This window comes from Otolemur garnettii, unplaced genomic scaffold, assembly GCF_000181295.1.
Source record: "Otolemur garnettii isolate 467f Iridium unplaced genomic scaffold, OtoGar3 scaffold00013, whole genome shotgun sequence".
Classification (NCBI taxonomy): Eukaryota; Metazoa; Chordata; class Mammalia; order Primates; family Galagidae; genus Otolemur; species Otolemur garnettii.
In genome coordinates, this window is record NW_003852408.1 from 18,808,400 (window position 1) to 18,830,879 (window position 22,480).

General features: G+C 34.7%; 1 protein-coding gene across 4 annotated transcripts in view; it reads left to right on the plus strand.

The window, feature by feature from the left end:
• IKZF2 (IKAROS family zinc finger 2) overlaps nucleotides 1–22,480 on the plus strand; it is a 154,256-nt gene that overhangs the window by 112,912 nt on the left and 18,864 nt on the right. For 3 of the 4 annotated variants that reach the window (XM_003784978.1, XM_003784977.1, XM_012802154.1), the window contains one exon: nucleotides 19,015–19,152. The exons of the other annotated variant lie outside the window; for it this stretch is intronic. In XM_003784978.1, coding sequence (XP_003785026.1) covers nucleotides 19,015–19,152 — 138 coding nt within the window. The remainder of the gene's footprint in view (nucleotides 1–19,014; nucleotides 19,153–22,480) is intronic. 4 annotated transcript variants of the gene reach the window in all.

Genomic DNA, 22,480 nt, shown 5'->3' on the forward strand with positions numbered 1-22,480 from the left:
AGAGTCTCACTCTGTCACCTTGGGTAGAGTGCCATGGCATCGTAGCTCACAGCTAGGGCTCAAGCGATCGTTTTGCCTTGGTCTCCTGAACAGCTGGGACTATAGACACTGGCCATCAGGCAGCTAGTTTTTCTATTTTTAGTAGACGTGAGATCTCACTCTTGCTTAGGCTGTTCTTGAACTCAGGCAATCCACCCACCTAAGCCTCCCCAAATGCTAGGATTACAGGCATGAGCCATCCATATCTTTAAATTTCTTATTAAAAAAAATGAAAAGTGGTATCTGGCTGGGATTGAGATAGAGCTAATCTTTGACCATGTTGTTAAAGGAACAACTTATCTGTTCTAGTTTTAAATCTCATACGAGACAGTCTGTCAGTTTGTCATGACAGCAATTTGCCCTCAACTATATTGTCATTTCTTACTAATAACCACATCGTTTGTTAAATTGCGAACCAATCAGCAATTCCAAGAGCTAAAATATATTCTAATGAAAATATAGAATTTGTGGTCACTTTCTTTTGTAATACACCACTTTCCATTTTGTTTTATTTAAATTACTTTCCCTTCCTCTCTCTCATTTTGTTTTCTCTTCTCTTTGCTCTCTCGTCTTTCCTCTAATCCTTCAAACATTTCCTTCAACATTACTTCATTTTATTTTTTGCAGTAATAGCCAGAAAAAGTATATATATAACTTTCTTTAGTTTACATAACATGCAAGATGTTTTATATAACATAGGGCTTCTGTAGGTTACTGACTTTTGGATATTAACATAATAGTACTGATTATTTTATTGAAATGATTGAGGAATTTAAGTCTGAAAATTGATTACTTGTACAAAATATTATGATCAGTTATTTTCATATTTACATTATTTTAAAATCAGGCCACTGTGTTTTTTCTACCAGATTTGCCAAGGAGTCCTTTAAAATAATTGCTAATCCAGGGATCAGTATAATGATAAACATGTTGGATTAAATTATGCTCATTCAGAAATGAAATCTAGTGCATTTCATTCCTAATAGTAGTGATGCATTAAGTGTAATATAATTTGTCCTGCAGGCTTCTCATGAGAAGGAACTGTTTTAAACTGATTGTAGACTTGGCACCTGGCCCACCTTCTGAGTGATCTCCCAAGTGTGAACTTTCCCCACCCTCAACCCCTCCATTCTTTCCTGGTGGTTGATAGAGGTGGATTACACTGATAGTTACACAAGCAGTATCACTTGCACACATCATTTTGTATAACTGTGTTGTGCTGATTTTGTCCATCACATGCTGATTTCAGTGCCCTTGGTGCCTCTGTGCTTTGCATTAAAGACCGGAGAGATGGGATGGAATTAACATATTCATTTTTGACTCTTTAAAGACACACTTAAGGCGCTGCCCATTGAAATGTGTCCAGGAAGTAAGAGTCACTTTGTCAGGCCAGCTGCTAAGATAGTCCATGTGATTTCCACCCAGTAGAACACTGCTCTCCCCACCCCAGCCCCTCGCCAATAATCAGTCTATGTCTACCCTATCTTATTTGTTCTTTGTAAATTTATTTACAAAATAAATTTTAAAATGCAATAGCATATACCATTTCTTCTCTGTGAATAGTAACAGTCATGCTTCTTTCAGACACTGAGGTGCGTATTTTAGAAGGAATTATGTAACATGAAGTCTTTCTTTTGTAATGCATTCTCATTTGATGTAGTTCTCTTCATTTTGGTGCAAAGACATTTGTTATAGCAACTTAATGTAAGAAGTGTTCCTCCTACCTTTCTCAGTTCTCGGGAGTCCTAAAGAAATGCGCAAGATTCCTGGACCTGTTTCTCATCACTCTATTCTACTGACATTGTCCTCATTCCAGAATTTACTAGCACAATTTTCCCCCTTGTGTGGACAGTCTTAACTTGTGGCCACTTCACATTTTTCCTTCCACTCCGTGAGTCTGCAGGCAGGGTGTGTTTGGAACTCCGTGGCAGAAGTGGAGAGGCTGCATACAAACTTCATTACTCACCCAGTGTCCAAAGGCTATGCCACACCGTTGTGTATGGTTTCAGTGTTGTTTGGAGGCCTAAAAAAAAAAAAAAGCTGTCCTCCACCCTCTCCTTTTATTTCTCCTGCTTTATCCAGGAGAGTCAAAGAAACCCTGTCATCCACAGCCTGTACAATCTTGCCAGATCTTGTGAGAAAACTCCCAAATTGTAGAAAATCAGACAAACAAGGAAATAAAAGCCAACTATCACTCATCTTAAGTATGCAAAATACATTTAGAATATAGTTAAAATTGTATTTAAGGTATCATAGCTCATCTATCAGAGTGGAATCCCTTTAAATTGTATAGAAGTGTGGTGATAACAAGCACGTGGATAAGAATGAAAGGTCCTAGATTCCGCATCTTAAGAGATCTTATTTCTATTTTGCATTCCCATCCTTTCTACTCTGTGTAGATGGAATGAATGATTTTAACTGAATATTCTTTTCTTAATTAGGACATTTTTTAAGATTAATGGAGGTCACTGGTATTTGGGTGTGTTTCCTAATAGATGATAAATATCCTATTATAAAAACTAAAAATGATGTTTAATATTTAATAGTTTTTTATTTTGCCACAAGCATCCTTTTAAGAACCTTATTTTAACAGATAAGGAACGCCGAGTATACGGACAGAGATACTAACCTAACGTCCCCACATTCTCTAATTTTATATATTATATGTATAGGTCTTTAGCATATTAAGATACCTTATTTCTCTTTCCCCCCATTTTGCTGATAATATATCATTGGATTATATTTAAAACACACACACAAGCTCAGCATATAAAAGTAGAGATTCACAGCATGCTCTTATAAACAAAAATATGTCATAATGCTGGAGGCATTGTATACAGTTGTATAGAATAAAAGAAATAAATCTAAGAACAGTGTAGATTATCTTTTTGAAATACTTTTTACAAAGTATTCTCTTTTATAGTAAAAGATCTTACCATTATAACTGTGTATGTACATTTTATACAACTTCTAATATACTCATAAGAAGGTGGAATATGAACTCGGGTCTGCCTAACTCCAGAGCCCACACTTTCATTCACTCTACTCCCGCTTTCCAATTTATTCTCCATTTAGCAACCAAAATATTATTTTAAAACCCAACTTTAAAATTAAATCTTAAAATCTACTTAAGTCATTTAATGGCTTTCTGTTGCTTTTATCGTAAAATCAAACTATTTATCATGGCCATTGGAGATTCTGCCAGCTTCGCTTGTCTTATATCACCTCCTTCTCACTCTGAGTTCTTTATCACCTAAGGTTCCTTGCCTGCCATAGAGATTTTATACTGATGGATAGTCATAGAAGTCACTACGTTCAGCTGTTCCCTGAGTTCTTGTCATAGTTGTCTCATTATAGATTAATAACCCCACAGTGGCCTGTGAGTGCTCAGTGAAGGGAAGTCAGAGCCTGGCTTCAAAGCCTCAGGGGACAGGCTGACTCTCTTGTTAGGGGCTAATGTGGCTGGTGGCTTGACATTGAAGCCAGTGCTCATTTATGATTCCAAACAAGTGAGCACCCTGAAAGTCATGCTAAATCTATCTGCTCTGCTTGTGCTCTGTAAATGGAACAACACAGCCTGGATGACACCACATTTGTTTATAGCAAGTAGGGGTCCTCAAACTTTTTAAGCAGGGGGCCAGTTCACTGTCCCTCAGACCATTGGAGGGCTGGCCTGCGGGCCCCAGGACGAGTCAGCTGTTAAGCAGGACAGGCAGTGGTGGCAAAAACATCTGGTGGGCCAGATAAATGTCCTCCGTGGGCTGCATGTGGCCCACGGGCCGTAGTTTGAGGACCCCTGGTTTACTGACTGTTTTAAGCCTACTGTTGAGACCTACTGTTTAGAAAATGAGGCGTAGACTCCTTTCAAAATATTACTGCTCATTGACAATGTACCTAGTCACTCAAGATTTCTATTAGAGATAATACAAACATATTAGTTTTGTTTTCATGACTCCTAAAACACCATCCATTCTGTAGCCCGTGCTTTAAGGAATAATTTCAACGTTCAAGTCTTATTATTTAAGAAGTATAGTTTGTATGGTCATAGCTTAGTGATTCCTCTGTTGGAATCTAGGCAAAATAAATGGAAATCCTTCTGGAAAGGATTCAGTATTCTAGATGCCATTAGAACATTTGTGAATCATGGAAGGAGGTCAAGATACAAACCTTAACAGGAGTTTGGAAGAAGATAATTACAGCTCCCATGGATGACTTTCAGGAGTTTGAGACTTTTGGAGGAAGGAACTGCAGCTGTGGTGCAAATAGCAAGTGAACTAGAATTAGAAGTGGAGCCTGAAGATGTGCCTATATTGCTGCAGTTTCATGATAAAACTTGAACAGATGAGGAGATACTTTTAACGAATGAGCAAAGAAATTAGTCTCTTGAAATGAACTCTACTGCTGGTGAAGATGCTGTGAACATTGTTGAAATGACAATAAAGGATTTGGAGTATTACATAAATTTCATTGGTAAATCAGCAGTGGGTTTTGAGAGAATTGATCCAATTGTGAAAGAAATTCTACTGTGGATAAAATACTATCAAACAGCATCACATGCTTCAGAGAAATCTTTTGTGAAGTATCATTGGACTGGCAAACTTCACTGTTGTCTTATTTAAATTGTTGTCTTATTTAAACTGTTGTCTTATTTAAATTGACACCCCCAACCTTCAGCAACCAACCCGTTTATCAGTTAGTAGCTGTCAACACTGAGGCAAAATCTTCTTTTACCAGCAAAAAGATTACTATTGGCTAAAGGCTCAGATGGTTATTAGCATGTTTTAGCAATAAAGTGTTTATAAATTAAAGTAAGTACTTTATGTTTTAGATATAATGCTATTGCACACTTAATACACTATAGTGTAAGCAGAATTTTCTTATGCACTGGGAAATAAAAAAAATTGTGGGCATGCTTTATCATGTAGTTTTCTTTATTGCCATGTTCTGAACTAAGCCATCAATATCTTTGAGATATCCCTGTAGTTTGATGACTATAAAGCACATCAAAGAAAGTTTGTGGGATGGGATTTTTTATTCCATATATTAAAAAGTTTTTACTCAGTTCTCTGTTTACCTCTTATTTCTCTTGGTGAATGTTGTGTGCATTTGTAATAATGAGTCAGTTAGTTAAATAATTTGTTATAGTTACAATGAAAGAAGTGATCATTCCTCTGAGTTTGAAGGTTTATGAATATCTTGTGTATTGTGATGATTGTACATTTCACATTTTAGGCAATTGATAAATATCTGTGGTATAAATAAACAATTGACATGTATGTATTTTTAGCAGAGCTGCAAAAATTCTGAGAGATTTAAGTATCTATGTGTGTATATTATCTAAGTAATTATTTTGTTAGCAAACCTAAAAATAAACTATCAAAAAGCCATTTTACACTGTAAAGAAATGTCTCAAGAGCATAACTGTTACACTGCGAAAATATTTTGCAAATACTGTATATTTTGCTTAATTACATTTTGCTCCCTTATTTCAGGTGTTCAGTTCAAGAAATCTGGAGAAAACCTGTTACTTAAAGTGATATAAAAATAGATGCCAACAATTTACACTCATGAAAATAATGTTCCATGAGCATTTTCTTTTTTATAAAATCTTTAATTTGGTTTGAAAATTATTATTACAGGGCAGCACCTGTGGCTCAAAGGAGTAGGGCGCTGGCTCCATATACCTGAGGTGGTGGGTTCAAACCCAACCCTGACCAAAAACTGCAAAAAAAAAAAAAGGAGAAGAAGAAAGAAAATTGTTATTCCATAATAAACAAGAGGATATATGTGAATGATTCACTTTAACCCTATAACCTGGGGATAATGTCTCTTGTCCAGTGCTGTATCCACAGCACCTAGATCATAGTATATGGAATGCTGGAAATGCTAGATAAATGTTTATTAAATGAATGTTAAAGGGACTATACTCCTTGCTCAATACAAGGCAAATCTTATAAAATAGTAAAGTACACTAATGCCAGCAATATGTGCCTATTTTATTATCACAGTGCAGTGTTTCTCAAAGTATGTATTTACTGGGGAAATTAATAGTTGTTCAAAGAGAAAATAGTGCTATATTTACAGTTTGGGAAAACATTGGGCTAAACAAGTTGTGTTTTGTTTGTTTATTTTCTTATTGAATCTATACATCCAAACAGACTTTTCTGATGCTCATGTACATTAGGAATCTCTAAGAAATCCACATGGAAATATAGTTTCACAGACTTGTTTAAATGTTGATATCACCACTACCTTTATTCAGCCTTCACTGGTAAATTTCTTAGGGAAATAAAAGTTACCTTACTAGAATAATTTTTGACTGAAAATGATACTTAAATGATTCAATAAGACAGATTCTCTTTGAAAAATAATTCAGTTTTCAGGGAGAGATCTGTTTTCTTTCTAAAGTATTATTTTCTCAGTTGTTTTATAAGAAACTAATTCTAAAGTGATTCAGGCTTAGAAAGATGTAGAAAAAAATCGATGTGGATTTTTCTCAAAAATTTTTTATCAGGTAGAATTTGAAATAAATAAATCACAATAAATAAACTACAGAAGGAGAATTATCAACTGTTTTGACCACAAGAAAATTTTAAACCTCCAAACTTCAAACAATATGTAATCTGAATATTTATAAGAAATGAGTTAAGAAGTTATTTAGGTTAATATAGAAAGAGATTGAACAAATTGATGGGAAAGGTAACAGCAGTAAGACCATCATTGATAAGTAGGTGAAAATATTGGATAACTTGAAAGGATGACCTCCAAATGCTGAATCAATTTTTTGTGTAGTGGTTAGTTTCATGAATGCCAAATAAAAAGACAATTATATTGTATTGCCTGGGACAGAGGTTCCAAAATTCTCTTGGTTCACTGTGTTCTCAGTGTCTTTGTAATTTTTACAAAGTGCTTTTAGGCTTAAAAGAAATACCTAACAGTTTCACCTAAACTTGGTCATTATTTGATTCCTAACACCTTTATAGCCATTTCAAAAAATTATAGTATAGATAAACAAAATAATGTTTTTATTTAATTCTTAAATGGCCACAATTGTTTAATATTACATATTTGATGGGAATATATGTCTTTTGGGCCCTGCACATCTTCCTAGACTTTGGAATCAGGTTGATCCCTGCCACTGTCATTTCCTGTTCCAGAGTGGTTTTTATGCAGCACTTGCTTAAGACTGCAGCAAACACAGAAACCCAGCATCACAAAATAGGACATCCACTGAAAGGAATGTAGTGTGATGTGTAGTGTTGAAACTGAGTGAGTAATTAGTGTGGTGTCTGAGAGGTGTTAAATGTTATTATTTCCCTCAAAAATGGAGAATATCCTACAGTATCTCTAAGAGCTTGCTTTAACATTCTGAAGTGGCTTTCTGCAACTGGAGTACATAGGCTTGTACTATTATTAGTATAGAATTCATTATTTTAATGTGAGTATTCATTGTTGGCTGCAGTATAGTGGAAAGTGTCACAGACTACTGGTGTGACTATCAATTTGCAAAACCTTTTTATAAAACAGCACTATAGCCATAGGGATCAAGAACCTTGAAAACATTTAAATACAGAGTTCATACAATGAAACAGATCACTAATTTAAACAACGTATAACTTACAGAGGTACTGCAAAGTTAAGTGTCAGCTGAGCCATGTTGTCAGTGCTAATTTTTCTTCAGATTAATTTATAATTCTATAGGCAGTTACCAGGTAAAGTCAGATGTCAGACTCACATTTTTTACCCTAGAAGTATTTATAGGAAAGTAGGTGCATTTAATTTTATTAAAGAAAACTGAATGTTATATGCATAAAGTTGTTACTAATTTTATGTATCATGAAAAATGATCAACATATTTTCTCTAGATAGATGTGTTTATGTTTCTGTGTGTGGAAACATAAACATCTATACAAGGAAAACCATTTATCACATTTATTAGTGCTATCATAAATTGTTTTATAGGTTTCATTAAGAAACTCTTGAAGTGATCTATTTTGAGAAAATATAAATCAGTAAGACTTGGTTGTGCAGTATACCTTTATAACACTATGAATTGATGGCATACATTCCTATTTCAAAATTCTTTATCGTTTTTGATTTGCTCTTACTTTGGGGGAGGTACATGGAGCTGGTACTTATTATTTCTAATTCCATGTAAAGACAGGTAGAGAACATACACATCAGTGCCAGAAAATTATTTTTCCCATTGAATAGTTGGCAGAATCATCAAGATTTCTTTACTTTGTAATTCATTCTTCAAGTCAAGAATCTCTATCTGCATTTCTGACAGATTGTATCTGTAATTCTTCCATTTTTGTTAGTGTACAATTTTTGTAAGGGACAATACATCAAGAAGTGAATAACTATAGGTTAACTTTTGAGATGGCTGAGAACAGGGACTCTGCTGTCTTCTGTGTCTTAAAATTCTTAGTATTATAACATGTCTTCTTAGAATTATATTTATAAGAAACATTTCCTTAGTCAACTGAGTTGTATAGTTACTAAAACTTAAAAGTTAGCCTGATTTCTTGGTATTTAATCAAATTAAAAATAATAACTATTGTACCCATGATGAAGTATTAGGAACCAGAATCTTTTTTTCATCTTAAACAACTAGAACATATATAAATTAAGTGATTTTTAAATAATAGCATTATATACAGTGCAGGACTGTGATCCCTAAGAAAAGACAAACAGAGGTGGTAAGACCTAGATTGCCCCTGCTTACTTCCTGGAGACAATTTCAAGGCCATAGCTCAGGGACAACAAACCCACACAGAGCCAGGCAGAAGGCTAAATTGAGGAGACAGAGGTCTGAGTCCAGGGAGACTAGGAGGCTTAGAGTTTGCAAAACAGAATAGCAGGTAGGATGAAGCTGCCCAGAAAAATCTCTGGAGTTCTGCATAGGTTTGGCTCTTTGGCTAAAATTGTGATATACTTAAGGATATGTGTGTGAGGTAACTATCTGAATCTGGGTAAAGAAACACTAGAAAGCAGAAACCCAAAGAATTCCTGACGCTCATGCAAGGCTGGGGATAGTTCGTGCCCACCAAAGTGAAAAGCTCTTGTAATATGCAAGGCATTGAGTAAAGTCCTTAGAAGGGTACTGCCTTAATACTGGAGCTAAATGAGCCCTTATAGTAAAGCATGCTGTAAATCTCCCTTAATACATAAAATTAAATTTCAAAAGAATTAAACTGATACCAAGTGACATAACTGCATAATAGAAGAAATCAACCATATTTTAAAGAATGCAACAAAATCTAGAATTCACAATATCCACTATTCCATTAAAAAAATTAACAGATAATACAAAAAGGAAGAAAATGTAATCTGTAATCAAGAGAATAATCCATCAAAAGAAATTAAATTCAAAAATGACAAAAATTTAGCTATTGTAAATATACTCCATATGTTCAAGAGTAGAGAGAAAAACAGGAACATAATGAGAATAGAAGTGGTGCTTAGAGAGTCGTTTATAGTATTGAGTAGTTATATTAGAAAAGAAGAAAGTATCAAACTAATGATCAATCTTCCTTCTTAAGAAATTAAAGAACAAGTTAAATTCAAAGTCATAATGATAAAGGCAGAAACGAATGAAAGACTAAAACACAAAATAATGAGGAAGAATCAATGAAATCAAAGGAATCAATGAAATCGAATAAATGATCCCATGAAAATGTCAATAAAAGGGATAAACTTCTAGCTAAGACTAATCTATATAAAAAGAGAGAAGATGTAATTTGTCAACATCCAGAATGAAATCATAGATTACTGAAGCTTCTATAGTCATTGAAAGCATAATGCAGGAATGTTATGAACAGTTTAATGTCAATAAATTCAACTATATGAAATAAATTAATTCCTTGGAAAATAGAAATTATTGAAGCTCACTCAAGAAAAGATAGCTATTCTGAATAGCCCTTTAGTTATTCCAGAAATTAAAAAAGTTGAAATCCTTCCTGCAAGGATAACTCCAGATAATTCACTGGGAAATTCTGTCAAACATTTAAGGAACATTCAAGTTGAAACACATTCTTCTTAATAAAGTATCACAAGAATGGAAAAGCAAGTATCCAGTGTACTCAATACCAATATGAAGCCAGTAGACAATCTAATTCAGGCCTGTGTAAGAGAATAATTCAATTCATTTCAAATTGAGGAGAGGAGGGAAGGGGATTGGTGTGCTCCCACCTAAGGGGCATAATGTAACGGTACATGGCTCACCTCTTGTGTGTGACTGTCAATTTGCAAAACCAAACTTTTGATTCCAAAGTTTTGGACATAACTACAAATGTGTCTCTACCTAACAAATGCAAACACTGTAACCTAGTTGTTTGTGCTCTCACATTATCCTGAAATAAAATAATAATAATAATCATAAACATTTAAGGGTGGAGAAGAATGGAGAATTCCAAATGAATTCTTGGGTTCAGCATTACCTTGATACTAAAATCAAATACATTATAAGACAAGAAAACTGTATAGTAATATCCCTCCTAAATATAGATACAAAAATGCTTAACAGCATTTTAACAAATGCTAGTATATCATAACCAAGTGGGGTTTATCCCAGGAGTTTGAAATTGATTTCACATTGGGAACATAAATCAATGTAATTCTTCATATTAACAGACTAAAAAGGGAAACCATACACCTGCAGTTATCTTCAGGGCTGCAAAAAAAAAGCATTTGACATAATTCAGCCCTTCATGAATAATAAAAACCTCAGCCGTGGCATAGGAAGGAACATGATAAAGGTCATGTATGAAAAACCTTCAGCTAACATCTTACTTATAATGAAAAGTTTACCCTTAAGATCAGAACAAAGCAAGAATGTCTACTCTCTTCTCTCTGTTCAACATCATACTGAGCTGTTAGTGTGGTAACAAGAGAGAAAGAAATAAACAACATCCTGATTGGAAAGGAATTAGAAAACTGTCTTTAGTTATAAGTGATATGATCACCAAAATAAATAAATAAAACTAATGAGTGATTTTATTAAGATTGCAAGATGTAAAGTCAATATTAAGATGTAAGGTTAATATATATATATCATTGTGCAGTGGCTAAATTGAGCTAATTAACATTAATTAGCTTATATGCTTTTTGTGTGTGTTAAGAATACTTAAAATCTACTCTCCACTATTTTCAAGAATACAGTACAGTATTATTAGCTATAATTACCATGTGGTACAATAGAATTCTTGAGCTTATTCCTTCAATCTAATTGAAATTTTGTATTCTTTAACCAACACCTCCCCAAACGTCCTCCCCCTCCGACTTCTGCCTCAGCACCTGGTAACCACCATTCCATTTTCTGCTTCCTGTGAGTTCAGTTTTTCTAAATTCCACATATAAATAAGATCATGTGGAATTTTTCTTTTCTGTAGCTGGCTTATTTCACTTAACATAAATGTCCTTCAGGTTTATCTACGTTATTATAAATGACTGGAGTTTTTTCTTTTTTAAGGCAGAATGGTATTTCTGTGTGTGTGCATGTATGCACATTCTCTTAATCCATTCCTCATTCACGGACACTTGGGTTGACTACATAGATTGACTATCGTGAATAATGATGCAACAGATATGGGAATGCAGATGTCTCTTCAGCATACTGAGAAGAAACCAAGTCTGTTTCTATACACTAGTAGTAAGCAGTTGGAAATTGAAAATTAGACAGCAATGGCATATATTATAGCATTCAAAAATGTGTGAAATACTTACAGATAAATATAATTAAATATATGTAAGACCTATGCATTTAAAATTATGAAGCCTTGCTGAGAGAAATTAAAGCCCTCAGTAAATGGAGAGATATATCATGATCTTGAGTTAAAAGATTCAATATTAAGATGTTTAATTCTCTTAAAATTAAGCCTATCATTCAGTTCAATGCAATTCCAGTCAAAATTCCAGTCAACTTTCCATTTTCCAATACAAATAGGCAAAATGACTTCATTTTTGTTCATAAATTTAAAAGATCTAAAATAGCTGTAATAGTTTTGAGAAAACAAATTTAGGTAAGTTACACTACATGATTTAAAGACTATTGGTAAGACTTGCTCCCTTGGTTTAGGGGTAGACATAGAGATTAATGGAATGAAATAGAGTCTAGAAATATAGCCCACAACATATGATTAATTGATTTTCAACAAAGGTAATTCAAAGGGGAAATGATAATATTTTCTATGAATGTGGCTAGGACAACTAGATACCTAGTTTGTTTGTTTTAAAGTATAGTGTAAGGCTCTTATCTTAACACCTTACATAAAAATCAATTTCAAATAGTCATAGACTATCAACAACTACTAGAATAATGTGTATATATGGTACATACATTTATATGTTATCTGTGTACATTTGTAAATGTTCTGTATAATATGAATTATGCTATAAGTATTATATTTAATACACATATTTCTTTAGAGCTAAGGGATAAATATCTAAATTAAAGACTTTATACTAAAAATATATAACTCTTAATTCAGATGTTTCAGAGTACCATGGACAAACAGAAGATACTAAGCACTTTCAGATAAACAGACCATATATACATTGTGGAGCTATGTTTGCATGAGTCTCTGTGGCCAGGCGCAGTGGCCACACCATAGTCCTAGCACTCTGGGAGGCCGAGGCAGGTGGATTGCTTGAGATTAAAGTTCGAGATGAGCCTGGGCAAAAGTGAGACTCTATATCTAAAAATAGCCGGGCGTCGTGGCGGGCGCCTGTAGTGCCAACTACTTGGGAGGCTAAGACAAGAGAATTGCTTAAGCCCAAGACTTTGAGATTGCTGTGACACTATATCACTCTACTGAGGGCAACAAAGTGAGACTCTGTCTCAAAAAATAAATAAAGTAAAAATAAAAGAAACTTCAGTGTTTAGTAGCCCAATGGAATGAAACCTTCAAATTGTTAAGAGAATACAAATTTCAACCTAGAAATTCCACACCCAAGAGATAGAAGAAAAGATAGGATTCAGGTAACAGGGATCCAGTCATGAGAGGACAAAGAAAATTCCGGGACTACAATTGTATAATTAACCCAGGGTACCTTCAGTCCCAATTGGAGCAAAAAGTATCAATGGCTGTGGGAAGGCAAGAGAGGAGTATGGGTAGCATAGCCCTGAGAGATTGGGACTGGTAGTTTTTAGAAGAGTTATTAGTAGGTATGAGACCATTTTACACAGTAGGGTAAGCAGCAATGGATACAGAAACAAAGGAGAAATTGAAAATGAGACAATTATTAACTCTAGGAAAAATTAATAGTTGCATAAAAGAGAAAAAAGTCACTGTTGACCCAAGTAGTATACTATAATTAATGTCTCCATTGATACTGGAAATTTCCATTTCTATGCTACTAATCAGTAATTATTCTCTAATAATAACTACTGAAAGACAGCAGAAAGGAGAAATGAGAGGATGTTTGTAAGTGAGCTGAACCTTTAAATACCAGGACAGAGAGCCAATGGGTTATCTCTAAAACTAATAATGAAAAGCCTGTATGTTATTTAGATACAACATTTGGCTGTAATCACCAGAAGGACTGGAGAATTGTTACTTTGGGTGATGATGATTAGATTCCTTGTGGGGAGTAGCAGTTGAGAGGGAACTATTTCATTAAATGCTGTTTAGGACTATTTGATTTTCTTTTAAAGCATGGACATATATATTACAATGGTAAAAAGAAAAATAATCATAGAAAGTAAAGAGGAAAAGTTTTAAAATTGAGAAGCAAACAAAAAATTTACCATTTCTGTAATTCTAGTATCTGGGGGGAAAATTGTTACCTAACAACAGTAATGAAGTATTATTTTATAATATGGGGAAAATGTCCAAAATTTATTGCTCAGTAAAATAAGTATTTTGGTGTATAAAATAACTTAATTTCATAACAAGATTTACTTTTGCATGCATAGGAAAATACAGAACTATGATACAGAAATATTAAAGACAGTTATTTCTAAATTATGATTTTTTTGTGACTTAATTTATATGGCTATATTGCTTTTGAAATTAGAAAAATTATTTTAAAAAAACAATGAGTGAAAACTATTTAAAGGGTTTGGAAAGGATGACATTCATGAAAATTCTACTTATTCGTTTTTGTAAACAAGTCACCAAACTAAACTCTTCAGAGTTTACAAAGATATGTAAGATACTGTTATAATTTCCCATGGAGGTCAGTATCTAACATGGAAGATAAAAATGAATGTATAAAGACCATGTATAAAGAACACAGGTAATGCAAATACAAGGTAGAATGTTCTAAGCATACAGGGAAATACAGTTATAATTCTTTAGTGAGAAAGTTTATTTTAGATGAAACAGAGTTATGAGGTTGGAAGTAGAAGTATACAAAGGATTTCAAGTAGCAGAAATTGTGTGAAATCATTTCAGAAAGAACATGACTCAGAAGTATAAATGCTGGGTAATTTGGGCTGGAGCCTGGAGTAGACAAGGAGATTGTGCTTTGGGGCCAGATTAGGGTCCTGAATCCCAGGTAAAAGGATGTGAAGTTTGTTCCATAGGAGTGTGCAGTCATCGAAGGTTGTTGAAGAGGAAAAAGAAATAATTTCATGTGGGAAGAGAAAACATATGAAGTCTGAAGGCTTGCAGTAGGATATGGGTTGTGAGAATGAGGAGGGATAAACTTGAGAGACAGTTTAGGAGTGTATTATATAGAATTTTGCAATGATTTGTACGTGGCAAAAGAGAAACAAGGCAACAAAAGAGACCACATTTTAGGAGTCTGGATTCCTACAACAAAGGGAACAGTAGCACAAAAGGACGGTCAGAATAAAGAGAGTTTTGTAGACGAAGACAGTTTTTGGTATCTTGAGTGTTAGATTTGGTTTCAGGAAAGTGTCTGTGAGGTCATACTCAAAAGGCAGTTGACAGTATGGTTTTGAAGGGCAGCCATTCATTCAGCAAGTAGGTATTGAGAGTCTCTGGGGTTTAATAACTCCACGAGGATTATCTATTACTACCTCAGTAAAATGAGATCTCTGTCCTTCTGGCACTTGTTTGAAATAGGGAAATAAATAGCTATGAAATAGATAATTATAATCCAATAATTTTAAGTAATATATCAACAAAGTATGAACAGAGTTGTTCAGCACAGAGGAAAAATCTATGTCCTGCCCTGTTTGTTGAGATTACGTGGAAAGGACTCACCAACGTCACTGAAAGAGGCTTATGTGATGAGTATGAGCTTAGGAACATGCGAAATTATTCCAGGCATGATGTGGATGTTTCATAAAAACAGAGACTTAGTCTGGAGAGCACAGAGGGGGAACACTAAACTGAGAACAAAATCTGGAGGAATGTTTATATGTTTGCAAGGTAGGAAGGAAGAGGTTGAGAAGCCATGGAGGGAAAATTACAGAATCAGATCCCAGAAGCTACAAGACGCAAGGAAGTTTGATAGTGATCAAGAGAGTAGGGAGATTTAGGCTAAAAGTACACTGGATTAGTGATTCAGGGGGTATTAACTTTCCAAAAATATTTCAGAAATATTGGAATAAAGGTGTTTCAGTTGGTGAAAATACGTAATAATAATATTTATAGAAATAAAGGTCACAAAATACAGTTCTATGAATATATGTGTTACACATATTCACTTATAATTTATATGCATTTTCTTATAAATTAAAGATAAATTCATAATAGAGACAAACTCTTTATATAGGATGTATAAACCACATTTTTATGAACATGATTTATCAAAAAATAGTATCAAGGAACTGACAGGAAATGGTCTTGTGGAACAGTAGAGCCATAGGTTTGTCTGGGATTTTGTTGATGTTTGAAAACACACTTAAGTGAAAACACTCTTAAGAAGAGTAGTAAGGGGCTCGGCACCTGTGGCGCCAGCCACATACACCAAAGGTGGCGGGTTTGAATCCAGCCCAGACCCACCAAACAACAATAATGGCTGCAGCCAAAAAAAAGAGCTGGGTGTTGTGGTAGGCACCTGTGGTCCCAGCTACTTGGGAGGCTGAAGCAGGAGACTCTCTTGAGCCCAGGAGTTGGAGGTTACTTTGAGCTGTTACTCTACCCAGGGGTACAGCTTAAGGCTCTGTCTCAAAAGAATTTTTTTTTAAATTAAAAATTAAAAAAAAAAAAGAGTAGTAAAGGCAAAATTTAGACTTTGAAGGAGCTAAGTATAGAAAATTTTGAGATAGACTGTTTTATGGTCTTTTATTTCACATCCAAGAAAAACAGTTGACAGCATCCAAGAAAAACAGTTGACAGCATCCAACGCGTACGAGTCTCTCGTACACGTTTCAATTTGCTAGGCTTATATGGGTATTGCTGGGAGGGCGTCATTGGTTTCCATCCATGCAGATTTTATGTTTCTTGTTTTTTGTGTATCTTAGAACTTTCATGATGACCCACATAGGAGAGAAAATGGATGATGGCAGTTCTCAGAAATCCCGCCTCCCCTCCACCCTTGGTCCCCAATTATCTGATTACTGAATTTTCTTCAGTTGTCACCCTACATGTTCCTACATCAGACAGAGCTTCCTGTCCAACTGCCTTCAGACTAGTTTTTCCATGTTACACTAGCACATCATTCTTTTCCCCCCATGTGTACAACCTCACACAATTTTAACGTATTGTCTATTTATTAAATATACATTTATGTATATATGTAATGTATATTTATTAAATGTCTGCCTTCCTCACCAGACTGTCAGTTGCATGAGGATAGACAACCATGAGAATTTGTTTTCCACTTTACAATTTAACCTTGTCACAGTGTTGTTACATAGTAATCTTTTAGTAACTATGTATTAAATGAAAGAGAGAAGTAAAAAGATAAAATTGAGTATTCCTAGAGTAACTTTCTTAGAGATCGGATGGTTGTTAGAAGTGTCAAAATCCAACATGTCACCCAGTAGTTGAGTTACTGGAGTAGAATGGAGGTGAAAGTTGAGAAAATATATATTTAGAACAATTATTCAGATTCCTGTTGGACTCCCTGGGAACAGGATGGGATGAAGAGGAAAGAATGCTGTTTTAAAATAAATAGATGAAAAAATGGGAGATGTTGAAGTAAAGCAGATAGGATAGACTTCAGAAATGAAATAGGGAAAGAAATGAGTGAAAAGTGGTAAAAAGCATGCTGTCTTTTTTCTCTTATCAGGTGAATTGGGACTTTGTACAGGGTTGTGAGCCAAAGGGAATAAAATGAAAAACGATCTTTCAATTAAATTGAGAAGGTGTAAAGATTCTTTACAGAAATAATGGAAAGAAAGTGTAGGAGAATGTGTTCACAAAAAAACACAGAGGCTTTATAAGACACCATGTGAAGGGACAGACACCAGGGAAGACCAAGAAATGAGGGTACTGTTTTATAGTGGGGTATTATCTGTGGTGTAATAAACCTGTAAACTCATCACTCTTTCTAGAGAAACAGTATGAAAGAATCCATAATTGAGCAACTCTAGTAGCAAACAACGGCTTTCTGCCATGTAGCCCCATACCTTGGAAGGTAATTTACACATAAATGTGTTTATATTATTTACACTAAATGACTTTGACAGAAAAAATTATCTTATTTTTATGCTCTCACCTGGTAGTTTAAATTCCGCACAATATTTATAGCAACTTCCCAGAAATTCTTGATTCTAAAATACAGAAGTTACTTTGCCTAGTACTTTTTCAAAGGACTACTCTTGCTTTAAATAGTTTCAAAGATAATTTAAAAATAATTAATGAGAGTGAAATAACTGATTTAATTTATGTGTACTTCAAATACAATCTACAGGATTGATTCTGTTTTGTTCTGTTCTGTTTCTTAAAACAGTACAGTAAAACTTTTAGGCAGCCACGAATCTGTTGCCTTGTTATATTATTTCAGTTCCTCTTGTGACCAGTGTCATAGCAGCGGTTTGTAAGGTGACTGGAGTTAGGGATGCTATCTTTGTTCATGAAAAAGAGTTGTCTGTTCTCTGGGCAAAACTAAATGATTCCTATGGGAATCCAATGAGGGCAGTAACCTGAATGGCACTGTGCTTCACTACCGAGGGCTTTGGTGCAGACTACCTGGTGTTTTATGTTGTTCTCTATCCACTCAAAGCCAAGAGTCAAAGTTCTCTGTGACAGCCTTATGAATAGTCATACATGATAACATACTGCTTTCTATAGAGGTTATTTTTTCTTTTGATCATTTTTTTAAAGTTTGTTTTCACAACCATCATAGCATTTTAAAAGATTTATTGAGATAATGGCACAGAGGTAATGGTTCCCTGACTATTAGGGAAGAACTCATCTCCTGGATGTGAGATGTTTTGGAAAATATTACCATTATTGTGTCACTAAATATTGAGTAATAATTCTGACTGAAAGCACCTCGTGGGCTGGTTCTTGGTATTGTAGCAGGAGTGCTGATGAGGAAGCATAGACTTAGCGGCTGCTAAGTTTTGCATGTGTGAAGAACTATTATCAAGGCGGAAAGAAAAGAGAAACACTCTACTTTTATCTGTACTTTTTCTCACCACTTGAATTCTTCTTAATCTACTTGTTTCTCATGAATAATCTCCTTTTATTAAACCATGACATTTCAAGTTGTTGCACTTCAGCTTTCTTTAGTAAAATTCTCTGCCCTTATCCCCCCAACACAAAATCTCACCATGTATCTGTACTGATTTGTCTTTTGAATGAGTCAAAGTTGAGATAATTGTGTAAATACATTACAAGTCAGATAATTTGAAGATTGGTCATCGTTCCCTCACAGTCTGGAATATAGTCAGAGCGTGAGTTTGATTCAGTATTTCCCCTGTCGCTGGAGATGCCATCTGCCTGTCTTCTCACTGTTAGTCTTGACACAAATTGGAATGTGGAGGAGGAAGAGATTTAGGCCTGAAAGTCATATAAATACTTCCTCTGGACTCTGAGAAGTCAGCGGCTAATTTGCTTTGGAGGTGAATGAGATTGGCAGCACACTGACCTTACGTTCTCTTTCCAGTGGGCAAACCTCACAAGTGCAACTACTGTGGACGAAGTTACAAGCAGCGCAGTTCACTGGAGGAGCACAAGGAACGCTGCCACAACTATCTCCAGAATGTCAGCATGGAGGCTGCTGGGCAGGTCATGAGTCACCATGGTGGGTAGAAACAGCAACAGTTGTGATTTTCATTCCCCCTCTAGCTTGCTTCTATAGATTTTCATGGATTAATTGGTTTCTTCCACCTTTCAAAATGAAGATGAAAATCTTGTTCTGTTATCACATTAACCTAAATAAGTTGGCCTTTGAGATACATTGCAAATAATTGATATTAGATTTTTGTGATACTCCCAAATTATTTCTGATATGTCTAAATTAACATAAACAGCAGCCAACCTTTAATATAACAAAGGAGGTATTATTTACTTTTTCTTTGATTTCTCTAATCAAATAATTAGAGATGGTCCTACATCAGCCTATAAGTTTTCTAAAAGAACAAATTGGTTATTTGCATGTTTTCACCTGTTAAAGGTAAGTGATCAGTGATATAATTTGAAACTTTACCAATCTGCCTTGCAGTTGATCTGGGAAATTATTGATTTTACTTTCAACAAGTGTGAGAAACAACCTAGACCACAATTAGACACCATTTCTTCCATGAAAAATATCCTCCAAGTGTGACATGTTGATCTCCAGGATACACTATTGCAGATAGGAAAGTGGCCCCTAATGTTTACCAATTAGTAATTCTTTGTTCCTTAAAAGTTAATTTTAGTAGTTAGCCTTTTAAAGGGAGATAGGAAAGTGACCCCTATATTTACCAATTAGTAATTCTTTGTTCCTTAAAAGTTAATTTTAGTAGTTAATCTTTTAAAGGGAGATAGGAAAGTGACCCCTATATTTACCAATTAGTAATTCTTTGTTCCTTCAAAGTTAATTTTAGTAGTTAGTCTTTTAAAGGGAGATAGGAAAGTGGCCCCTAATGTTTACCAATTAGTAATTCTTTGTTCCTTAAAAGTTAATTTTAATAGTTAGCCTTTTAAAGGGAGATGGGAATTTCAATACTTTAGATTTGTAGTATCTATTGCCTTACAACTTGTATTTTCATGCTGATCAATTTCATCATTTATACAAATATTTACAAAATTGTTAACTTACTGGTATACCTTAATTTTTAAAAAGATTTGGCCAGCATTAAATGACATAGTTGGGATTGCTGTAGTCATTTTTAAATGTAATTATCCATTTATTGACTTAGATGTAGCTAAGTCAAGGCTTACTTGTAGATTTGGTTTTTTATATGGTACATCCTGTTTATTGGACCGCTAGTGATTGTTTATTGTTGAATTGAGAATTTTTAAAATTTAAACTGTTTTATTCTGAATAATTGAAGCATTTCCTTCTATTGGTGATAGTTTCTAAATTTAAAGAATCTTATTTGATTATATCCATCGTTGTGACTGAGTCTGTTTATTTTAATATTGTTATCACTAACATTTTTACAAACTTGTCTGTTTCACATCTTAGTGAGTTAGATATTGGAAGCTTGCACTCTTTACCAGGGCTTATGAGGATAGCATAGGATTCAAAGCAAAAAGGTTGCTAAATCGTGGGTCTCACAGTCCAGTGAAACTGTTCTTGCTACGTGGTGTTTGAAAGTGTCACCGATAGGCAGTGTATGAGAATTAAATGTGATTGGGTAACAAATACCTAAAAAATGGTTCTTTTTACTATTATATTTCAAGGAGTTAAATAACTAAAAACAATAAATATACTGTCCTCTATAAAGTTGTTATTTACCAGGCTTAACTTAAGCATTACAGGTTTCGTTTGCCTCCCAAGCACACTGTTTCTGTCTAAATTGTTGGTTTTAAGGGGAACTTGAGTGAAGGAGGTGATGGAGGCTTAAGGAGATGCCAGAGCTTCCTGAAGACACCTTACGGCACCACTATTAGTTTTTCTATGTAACATTCTCCCCTTGCAGTTCTGACATTGGATTGGATTATCCATGTGCAAATTCTATTGATTATTTTTCAATTCATAGTCATTTATGTAATACTACATTGCATAACAATTGAATAAGAAATAGAGTCTCCTAGAAAACTATAGTATTCGAGAGATAATCAACATTTAATTATCTGTCACAGATTGACCTTCCAGAGAATAAAATACTAACAAAAATTAAATAAGTATATTTTTCAGGAGAAAAAATCATGTCTTCTAAACAAGTAGGGCCTCAGTATTAACCCCTGTTTTCCAGACTGCCTCGCTAGGAACAGGCAAAGAGGCCTTTTACAGATGGTGCTGAAGCTGAAACAAAGTCCCCTTCTGTCCTGCTGTATCTTGTCTGTTTATTTGTTTTTTTCATTTAGTGGTAGGTTTGTCATCAGGGTGGTTGCCATTAGCTCTATGAAATGATTATTCTTCTTTTTAAAATATCTGACATAGTCATATTTCTTACCCTCTCTTTTCTGAAAGCTTGTCCTTTCCCACTTTCCATACTCTGCAGGTATGGAAATACCTGAATAAAAAGAGGCTTTTTTTTTTTTTTACTTTATTCAGAAAACATTTATTGAGGGGTTGGTATTCACCAAGTTCTATGGGACATTCTGGGAATATTGAGATAAACAGGCACACAATTTCTTTATATACTTGAATTAATAGTCTACTAGGGAATACAAACTTTGAAAAGAAGTAAAATGAAGTAAAAGTTATAACAAAGATGTGTATAAAATGCTTCAGGAATACAGGCATAGACTTCTGTGTCTGGGAAGGTCCTGGAAGGCTTCTTACATGCAGCAGTGTCTGATCTAAACATGAAGGGTGAGCACCAGTTGCCTTCTTTCGGCAGGATGCAAAAAATATTCTAGACACTGAGAAGCCGTGGAGATGTGAAGCGCTATGGAAGTTAAAGGAGTGGTAGGAAGTGGACTGAAATAACAGGTCGTAATGCAAGGAGAGGGCCTTTAGTTGCCAGTCTCATGTTTGAATTTCACAGTATAATTGAAGGGACCCACTGGAATCATCAAATTTGTGTCTTCCAAAGAAAAATGTTACCCATGTAGAATATAGGATAGCTGCCCCACTGAGGAAGCAGTGAAAGTGAGAAGGCCAAGGAAAAGATGAAAAGTCAGTGACAGGATGATTGATAAGAGGAGACACCAAAGGCATACTTATGGAGTAGAATAAAAAGTTCTTAGAAATGTTGACTGACTTTGAGGAAAGGGTTGAACTTCGGTGACTTGTAGTTTTAGAAATGAAGATAAGAATGAATTGGGCTTATGGTAGCTTATTTATCTTATTTGAATGTTATATTTATGCTCATTTTTCAAGTCTGTTCAGTTTGAAGAAAAAGCTTTAAAAAGTAAACTACGCATGGGAGGCTGAGGCAAGAGAATGGCCTAAACCCAGGAGTTGGAGGTTGCTGTGAGCTGTGACGCCACACCACGGCACTCTACCAAGGGCAATAAAGTGAGACTCTGTCTCT